Source organism: Athene cunicularia, assembly GCF_003259725.1.
Source record: "Athene cunicularia isolate RWA chromosome 1 unlocalized genomic scaffold, athCun1 chr1_part1, whole genome shotgun sequence".
NCBI lineage: Eukaryota > Metazoa > Chordata > Aves > Strigiformes > Strigidae > Athene > Athene cunicularia.
In genome coordinates, this window is record NW_020799091.1 from 5,578,490 (window position 1) to 5,588,413 (window position 9,924).

Sequence of the window (9,924 nt, forward strand, 5' to 3'; positions counted from 1 at the left end):
AGACACAAGGACAGAGAACTCTTTTTCTCTGCTAACAGTTAAAAAAATAATCTGAGATATTTTTCAAGATAGATCAAATATTTATAGAATTGTGTGCCTGATTCCTAACTCTGTTAAGTTTGTTTACCTTATAGATAAACATCAGCTTTCTGCTAAAACAGAAGTACATGAGGTGTCAAATGCCAGTTCTACAAGTCTTCAACAAGGTAAGCCTGATCTTGTTGAGGAGCAAGATGCTAAAACCACTTTCAAGCCTGACAAACATGCTGATGAACTCAAAGTGGCTGGTGAATCTGTATCAAAAATTTTAAATTGGTTGGAAAGAAGTTCTGATGCTGAAGATAGGAAACATGTATCAGCCAGATCCCAAGGCAGGGAATCCGAAGAGGAAGTAGACTTCTCATCCAGAACAGCAGTTCTTCCTCCAGAACACGGTGGGCCTAGCATGGATGGAAAAACAAAAGTTACAAAAGAGTTACCATTTGGAAAGATTAAGCAACGGAATAGTATCTCACCAGCATCACTTATTTCAGAAGATACACTGCTGATACAAGAGAGGATGAAACCTAAGAAAGGAGAAGAGAATGAGAAGCAAAATGGAAAATTCCTAACTGAATTTGACTGTACAAGAATTGAAGAACGAGAAATCGAGGAACAAAATAAAAAATTAGATTTCTTGGAACATCAAGAACACAAGCTACCAGCTCAGAAATGTGAATCAGAGAAGGCAATACGAGAAAAAAGAAGAATAAAGGAGATCAGAGCATTCTGGGAGAGGGATAAAACTATCCCCAGTCATGGAGAGAAAGAAGTTAATACTAATGCATCAGATGGTGGTGCATTGAAAAACCTCAGAGAAAGTGACAAAATAAACCCAACTGCAGTAGACCTACCTAATGGATTGGATGATCAAAGCAAGAATATGTTAAGAAGTGCTAAACTAAGTTGTGCAAGCCAGGCTTCAAGAAATGAACAGCGGAACTCTTTTAAGTTTGGATCAAGTCACACAGTTGAAAAAACAGAAGGAAGATTTCCATCTGATGAAGCTCATCAATCCACAGAATTGCCAAAAGCTAGTTACCTGCAGCCAGGAGTTGGTGCCAGTTCAACTTCCACAAAAAGTGAAGACAAAGATGAGAAAGAAACACTTAAAGGAAAAATTGCTGCTTGTTCCCAACAGAAGCCCTGCTTCCAGGTTTTGTCTTTAAAAGATAAAATGAATGAAAAGTCCAAGAATCAAATTTCAGATCCTTCACAGTTCCAGAGTCTGAGAAACTTCTGGGATACTGGAGTTAAATTACAGAATAGTGTTGATCGGGGAGATGTTTCTTTGCCAAAGAGTACTAGTTCAATAACCTATGAAAGAAAATCAAAGGAAGATAAAAAGGGCAGAGAGAACATGAGCAAGCAAGAACTAATTCAACAAGAAACCCAAACATCTGAGAGAAAAACCACACAGAAATTAGATTCTGTGGTATATGAAGTGCCTCTAGGATCACCTACACTGAAAGGTCTGAATGTGACACACACAAAAAATACAGATGCTGTCCAGCTGGACAGTAAACTAGTTAGCTCAAAACTCCAGGAAAAGACGGGTCTTCCAGGGCAAGAAGTTAAAGAATGTATAGAAAAAGGTATTGTTTCCTCAAAAGAACATCATGTTTCCTTGCACTTTCTCCAGTTACCCAGTGATAAAGATGCTTTAAAGGAGACAGCAGTAGATGATTGGCAGTGTTTAACTATAGAAAAAATGGAGAACAAGACTACTCCATTAGATGTCAGTCTCCCTAAAGAGGAGGCTGCAGAGACTGTGGATAAGGTTGTTCAACCTAAAGCTGGGCTTGATGCATTCAAATTAGGCCTAAAGAAGCTAGAAAAGGAAGCCTCTGAGATGTCATCTAGCTTGAACCTAAAAGAAAACATTTTGAAAGAGACAACTTTTCACTCAAATCAGTGCAGGGTTTTTGAAAGAACAGTAGAACAGAGCCATGACATTTCTTCTGCTGATCAAAAAAAAGAAATAAACAAAAGCTTAGGGAAAATGTATGTGCTATCAGTAGATGATTATGAAAACAAAAAAGGGCCCAGGAAACTGTTTAGGGAATTTGAACCTTCCTGTCTACAACATCAGGCAGCAGACAATGTTCTTACTCTTGAGGGTTCTCAGAGGCCTCAAGCTGGTTTTCAGAACCTGCTCAGAGAAACCTTTACATCTCAACCTTTTAAGTATAGGAGGGTGGGAATGAAAACATCAGATGACACAAATAGTATATCACAAACTAATCGCAGCATAGAATTGACATGCCAGGAAGATAGTGGTCAGCCTGAAGAGGTCAATGAGATCATAGAAAAGTCTCTTGCACCATCCAAGGTCTGTGGCTTAAGTTCTGCTTTAGAGAAGCTGCTGAAGGAAGTCTCCGAAACGCCACCTCCTAAGCCAAAACGTGCCATTAGCACAGTACCGAGGCCTGCTGAGATGGAAGTTAAAAGCACAACCTATAAACACGATGGAGACTTGCTGCAGGAAATCAGTGAGACCATAGAAAAATCTGTTGCCCCATCCAAGGTCAGTGATTTGAGTTCTGCTTTAGAGAAACTGCTGGAGGAGGCCTCTGAAACACCACCTCCTGAACCAAAACATGCCATTAGCATGGTACCGAGGCCTGCTGAGATGGAAGTTAAAAGCACAACCTATAAACACGACGGAGATTTGCCACAGGAAATCAGTGAGACTATAGAAAAATCTGTTGCCCCATCCAAGGTCAGTGGCTTGAGTTTTGCTTTAGAGAAACTGCTGGAAGAGGCCTCAGAAATATCACCGCCTAAACCAAAATATGGCAACAGCTTTGCACAGAGAACTGCTGAGGTGGAAGTTAAAAGCATGACCTGTGAGCATGATAGAGAGTTACTGCAGGAAATAAGTGAGACCATAGAAAAGTCTGTTGCCCCATCCAAGGTCAGTGGCTTGAGTTCTGCTATAGAGAAGCTGCTGGAGGAGGCCTCTGAAACACCACCTCCTAAACCAAAGCGTGCTGACAGCACAGTATGGAGGCCTGCTGAGGTGCAAGTTAAAAGCATGACCTGTGCGCGTGATAGAGAGTTGCTGCAGGAAATCAGTGAGACCATAGAAAAGTCTGTTGCTCTATCCAAGGTCAGTGATTTGAGTTCTGCTTTAGAGAAACTGCTGGAGGAGGCCTCTGAAACACCACCTCCTAAACCAAAGCGTGCTGACAGCACAGTATGGAGGCCTGCTAAAGTGGAAGATAAAAGCGTGACCCGTGAGTGTGATGGAGAGTTGTCTCAGGAAGTCAGTGAGACCATAGAAAGATCTGCAGTGTTCAAGGCTGAGTATGAAGTATTTGATGTTAATTTGCAGAAGCTACAGAAAGAGATTTCTGAAACACCAGCTTCTGTGCTGGAAAATATGGATAAGAAAATGCAAGGTAAAATAGGGACTTGTCAAAGTGTACGTGCTCCACATCAACAAGAGAGAGATCCTCCTCAGGAAATACAAGAAATAATAGAAAAAACTTCTGTTTCAAATATTGCAAAATTCAGTGAATTCAGTAGCTCTTTAGAAAAGCTTCTTCAAGAAGCATCTGAAGCTTCATCTCCAATATCTAGAGAGTTACATAAACACGAGAAGTTTGGGGATCATACATTTCCAGCACAAAAAGATATTTTATTTGTGTCAATGTCACAGCCATATGATGCTATACGTAGCTATCATACACAGATGAGAATATATATCAAAAAGGGAGCTCCAGAACAAAATATCAAAGCCTCTGTGAATGATCTTGCAGTAAGTGAAACTAAAGCTTCTGATCTTCCTAAAAGAAATGGAGCTATTAATAAAAAAGAAAAGAGAAACTTAGCTCCCATTGATCATCTTCCCTTGGAAGGAGAGACCAGCATGACTGCAATCAAGTCATTCAAGATAAATGAAAAAGGAAGGGGAGATGAAAGCACATACTTGGATGCTTCTGAAAATAATCCGGAATTTAAAGCACTGTTGAAATTCAGAAGAACAAGCACACCACTTAAAGCTGAGAGCAACTTCCCCCAGCCAGAAGGAGCTCAACTCTACCTAATGTCTCAGCATGAGGATAATGATGAAGAGGAAGAGGATGGCTCAAATTTGGGATCCAAGTTCTCAAATGAAAACTCTGAGTCTCACTCTGGAACCAGAAGCTCAATCCGTGAGCCATTTGATTGCTAAAATTCATGGTGATGGGTTGTTAAACATGGCTACAATTTTTTTGGTAGCCAAGTTGACATATATTAACCAAAAGTCTGTGTGATACTTATTTCTTAATTGGATGCTTTGGATATTTGTTTGGGAAGGATCAGAAGAACTAATTAAGTCCTTTAATTGGACAGTGTTTGACAAACATGTACTACATTTGGGTAAGCCTCTTCGGTAAGGGGAGTTTAGCAGCATGAATCAATCACATCAGTCTTCGTGATTTACCCTTTTCTTCCTCCTCCATGACAGCTCCTTCAAATTAATAGCATTGTAACACTTGAAATCTGGTATTTCTTTTCAATATCCTGGATTAAAAAAGGGAAAAAAAAACAAATATCAGGGCTGAGTTCATTCTTTAGTTTGACTAGCTAGTCTTCAAAGGTAAATACTTATCAGTGGGATGGCTAGGTATAAAGACAATACCAGTACTCGGTGCTATTTTGGTTAGCATTGCTGCCTATTGCACTAGAAAGTGGCCGTGTAAGTGAAGTGGTCTATTTACTAGGACTCTTATTAATTGGTTGAATGGCGGCTCTAATCAATGTATAGAATGTGATCATCACTGAAGATCTTAAGATAGAGGAGATAATTTAACGTTTTTAATCTGTTCCTGAGAGACTGGGAGTATTTTCTTTACCTGGAATATCCGATTAATTTGTGAAGTTTCCAGGGCCTGCCAATTTACTCTTCAGCCTATTTTGAAATTGAGATTCCAATAGAAGTCAGTGAAAACTCAAAACAAGTGAGGAAAAATGAAACATAATTTGTTTTTACCCATAATTACAGGCTGCAACACTATTAAGTTGGTTGGTTGGCTGATGGGCAAGAAAGTGCAATAGGGAGGAGAGAAGGTCTTAAAGGTTTTTGAAGAAACTAGGTTTGTCTTGAATCTGCCTTTGGAGACAACTGCATAATTTCAGGGATCCAAATATCTCCACAGTTGCAGGGGTTTTTTTTGTAGTTGTTGCACAAGTGTTGAAACAAAATTTCTTTCACTGGGGAGAAAATATAATGGACAAATTTACACTGAGGGAAAACTAAAGCTATTAACTTTTTTGTGCTGATTCATTGGTTACAAAATGGCTAAAGTCTGCGTTTACCCTATAATTGTTTAAGGACAATACGTGCCATGATTGCCTGAAACCCCCTTATTAGTCAGTACAGCCAGAGGTACCTACACAGGACAAATCAACCAACCTGCCTCTCTCTACTGATGGTTGAGAGAGTTTAGAGAAAGCAAATGGACACTTAAAATTCGACAGTTCTTTTGTCTGGGATTTATTTTGTATCTTCATTGAATGTTCACTGTCTTCGTTAACAGTCAAAAGAGATTCTCATGGGAAATCCATGGTTGTTTTTTAGTGACTTGCTTAAAAAGGCATGTCTGTGTGTGCAGTGTTCATGTGTTTTGTCTCATAACAGGTTCAGAAGAAGAATTAAACCCTGTTTTGATGGCTTTGAAAAGGAGTGCAGATAGGAAAATGCCTTCCAAAAGTCTAGAGGACATTCCATCAGCCACCTCAAGTGAGCACAAAGCTTGTGTGTGTCTCCCATGACCCCCAGTTCGGCTTAAATGTGTTCATGCTGGTCTTACATACAGCTTTGCCAAGTAGTGGTTTTGTCTTTCTTTCTCAAAAAGCTGTATGGAGCTTGTATTGTAGAACTGAATTCTTGTACAGTTTATTTTTCAGTTCTCTTGTGTTAATTTTGAAGCAACACTGAACTAGGAAGGAGACATCTTCCAAAAATACACTGTGTTCATCTGTGATTAACTGTTTCTTGGATAGTGAAAGTATTGGCAACTACCCAAACTAGTAGTGAGCAACAGCTGCCATTGTCTCCTTGGCTGCTTGCTTGGGTCGAATTGATAAACAGTAGCCTTATGAAAAAAATCAGTTTAGTAGTTTTACCTGTATAGTCTACAGTTAATATACCAAACTTACTTGGAGAGAATACAGTGAGACAAGACTGTACTTGAGATTCATTCCTGACTTCTCTCTGTAGCCTCCTAGGATTATTTTTTAAAAATTTTTATTCCCGTGTCCCTTCACTCTGCCCTCAACATAAACTGAACTTCTGTTTGTGAACTGAAGTGTGGAGGTGTAGATTTTGAAATATGTTGGCTATTGTTGGCAAATACTTCTACTACTACTTACACTATTGCTTGCTTCTAACTAGTTTCTAGGTATGCACTAACTGGTTGCAACAGCGCACTTGATAGAAACTGTGTCAACACGAGTCTGCAGCTTGGATGTAGGCTTGAAGTAGTATGTGACATAAAAAGCATCTCTTGAATTTAACCGTTCTAATGGCTCTGTTGGTTTGGGGTTTTTTGTCCTCATTACTCTTAACTCTGTGATTATCACTGCCATCCATTTTATCATACTTGAACAGCAAAAGTTCTAACTATGTGTTACTTTTTTCCTGCACAGATAAAGGAAAAATAAATAATCCAAAGGAAGAATTAGCTCTTAGTGCTGAAGATGGTAAATATCTTTTGTGTCTGCATGGAAGTTTTTCTCAATGGCTTTTCTTTGCTAGTGAAACCAAGAATTGTATTACACTCTTAGATTTGATTAACTTCAGCATGACTGAAATGCTTTTGTAGAGTTTTACTGTATTTTATTCTTAAGGAATATACTTACATTATGTTCTGCCGTATCTGCAGAAACTCTGTGCCACCTACCAGTGTGTTACTTTAGCTGTTGGTCATTCAGCCTATGAAACAGTTAGTAAAGTCATGGAGAGCTTTGAACAGTAGCTCAGTTGAAAGACTTGGCCTAAGTAAATATTGAATTTGTCTGTTCCTCTGTTGCATCACAAGATGCAAGATGGCTTTTGCTAGTGTAAAACACCCTTCAGAATACATCAGTTGAAGAGGAACCTCTCACAATCTCTATCTCGATTCAGCAAAGTAGAATTATTTTAAGCAATAGATTAACTGCCAGATCAGCATCACTCCATTAGTGCATTACAGATGCCTTACTGTTAATTTTTCTATATACCTTTTGAAATTCCAAATCTAAGCAAAATAAAAAGCAAGCCTACTCCAAGAATATGTCAAGATGAACACAATAGAAAACCATCAAATAACACTGCATATGGTGGAACTGCATCGGAGCACTACAGTTCTAAAAAACTGTTGTGCACAGATGCATTTATTGTCATGTTTTAAATGCTTTAAAGCATTTTTCTTGTTAGTGGCCTACAGTATAAATAGGATGATTGTAGCAGAATAGGATGCATGCAGTGTCCAGTAAATTAACAAGACTTAAGTACTGCACTGACCTTTGCTTTCTTATTGAGGCTCCTACTAAAACCATGTTTTATATTCAATATGGAATATATCTGAAAAGGGTGGGAGGGGGTTTCAGTTAAATTTATTCAGTGAACTTTTGAAAAAATGACACACACATACAGCCAAACTGATAGCTGCACAGACAGAATAAGGCAAATTCTCTTGGAAATACTATTCATCTTTGCTGTGATTAGCTTGTACACCCATGTTACCTTTGTTATGATCCAGCTCCTCAAAGGAGAAGAGTGATGCAAAACACACAAACATACGGGGCCTGGGGAACTAAAAAAACTTCTCGCATATAATATATGTTGATGCTATCTATAACATTGCAAAGCTGTTTGTGCTACTGAATGACTGTTGTCAATACTGCACTGAGCAGGTCCGAAACCTGATCAGCATCAAGAGGGGAATGAAAACGCAGCAGGAAGTGAGTAATAGGATTCTTCCAGCAGACAATGGAGAGATTTCTCCACCTATGTTTAAACTAATACGTTAAAAATCCTATTTTATTTAACAACTAATAAGTTATACATCTGGACTAGATACTTGCTCAGCAAGGAAACTGCATCTAACTGCATACTGATAACAACTGGTATGTTGAGCACTATTTGAGCTTCAACAGCAAAAGCTTTGCAAAAGCTTAACTCGTGCCTTGCAAACAGTCCCGTTGTGTGTGCAGAGTTTCATTTGAGGCAACAGATACATGTCCCTGTAGCTGGCTGTTTGTTGCCAAATAATTGTCATACAATATTCATTATTGGTGCATTTTACAATGTGTATTGAGTCCAAAGAGATAGAGCTGTAGTGCATTATTAAATATAAGTGGGGTTAGAGCATGGAAAATTCTGAGAATTGTGGGCTTCCTGCAAACTGGATTTTTTGCAAGGCTAGCTTGTGCAATTAAGCTCTGTACAGTGAAAGAGCACAGAAGATTACTTCAGTAGAGGTATACAAAAGTTGAAGAGATGGGCTGCAAAGTAGTGCATCGTTAATGATATGCATCTTATAATTAACTAGGAATAGTTAAAACTTCCTTGTTCTGGTGTAAGAATTGTTTGATTTACACAGATGTTTCTATTGCAATTAATTAGACTGAGTAGATAAAAGAACAGGGTTTGGCTTGTACCTTATGATGACTTCAATGTCAATGATAGTATGGTTAGTGCATGTAAATGGAAGGTAAACTGAAAATGTTTTCTTCATCATATTTGATCAGAATTTGCTTGCAGCACCCAGGCTTGTATATCATGCCAAGCAATGTAAAAATTTCTTCTCCTGCCAGACAGAGTTCTTTGGTCGGTGTTAAGGAGATGTCAGAGTAGATTATCCTTCCTAATGATAGCTTCTCTGAGTCCTGGACAGTGTGAGGGGGGCACATCTTGTATCCAAGTTGTAAACTGGTTCTGCATGTGCATGTATTTCATCTGAAGTTGTTTAATTGTGTCCTGTTATGGAATGTCACTGTTTTGATGTACAAACATATTTTTGAAGCCTTTTGAATTGCTGCTCTTCAGTTTCCACAGTGCCTTCACAGCCTGATAAGCTATTTTCCAATCCTGAAAAACTCAAAGGACTGAGCAAGTCAGTACCATCATTCCTACAGGAAGAGGTAAGTTCCATCTCTAAAATAATGTAAATAAAACTTCTGAGTACTGTGACGTTTTGCATTTGTCAAGCAGTGCTTTCCAGGGTCTGCCAAGTCAGTTGACTGTTGAACCATGGCATGAAGTTGAGCTTGTGGTATAACAATCAGGAGATGACCCCAAACAACCTGTGTCTAAACTTTCTGAAGCTTTACTCCAGTAACTAGAGGTAGATTTTTACTGTATAGCTCAACATACAGAGCATGTTTTATCTAGGAGATTGAAGCATAGTTAATGTTTGCTGTGTATTCCCAAAAGCAATCTCTATCCTTAAGCTAACAGATTTATTTTTTTTTCTCTTCGGAACATACATATGTGCATATATTTATTTCCTTCAGAGCCTAAAATCTAAAATAACCATGTAAAACTATAAGAAAGTCACCATCTGGTAACCCTTCTCAGAGGGGTATTAGCTTGGTGTTCTGATTAGTAATGTAGGTTCAGGTAGTGAGCTGTTAACACTGCGTGAATGAAATTTCAGAATTTCCAACAACATACTGTGCCTGTAATAACAATAGACTGTAAGACTGTTTTTATTGTTGTTATCATCATGGTGTGGGCCTCAGAATAAGCTCTGAGGCCGTATTGAAAAGAGGTAGCTCCACTGGTCACAGGGAACAGGAAGCTTTTGAGTAAGAAATACCTTGTCATTGTTGAACTTGGATAACACCATAGATTTTTTTTTAATTTTTTTTTTTTAAATTCTTTCTTGAGTGCCATAGTATGAATGTGAA

General features: G+C 38.5%; 1 protein-coding gene across 7 annotated transcripts in view; it reads left to right on the plus strand.

Annotated features, from left to right (window-relative positions):
- SYTL2 (synaptotagmin like 2) overlaps window positions 1-9,924 on the plus strand; it is a 47,767-nt gene that overhangs the window by 26,402 nt on the left and 11,441 nt on the right. For 3 of the 7 annotated variants that reach the window (XM_026851181.1, XM_026851212.1, XM_026851220.1), the window contains 5 exons: window positions 135-206; window positions 5,669-5,770; window positions 6,679-6,732; window positions 7,927-7,974; window positions 9,062-9,156. In XM_026851181.1, coding sequence (XP_026706982.1) covers window positions 135-206; window positions 5,669-5,770; window positions 6,679-6,732; window positions 7,927-7,974; window positions 9,062-9,156 — 371 coding nt within the window. Of the gene's footprint in view, window positions 1-134; window positions 207-1,298; window positions 1,635-1,694; window positions 3,133-3,327; window positions 4,200-5,668; window positions 5,771-6,678; window positions 6,733-7,926; window positions 7,975-9,061; window positions 9,157-9,924 lie in introns of those variants that run through there. The other 4 variants (XM_026851238.1, XM_026851229.1, XM_026851190.1 and 1 more) reach the window with 4 other exon arrangements.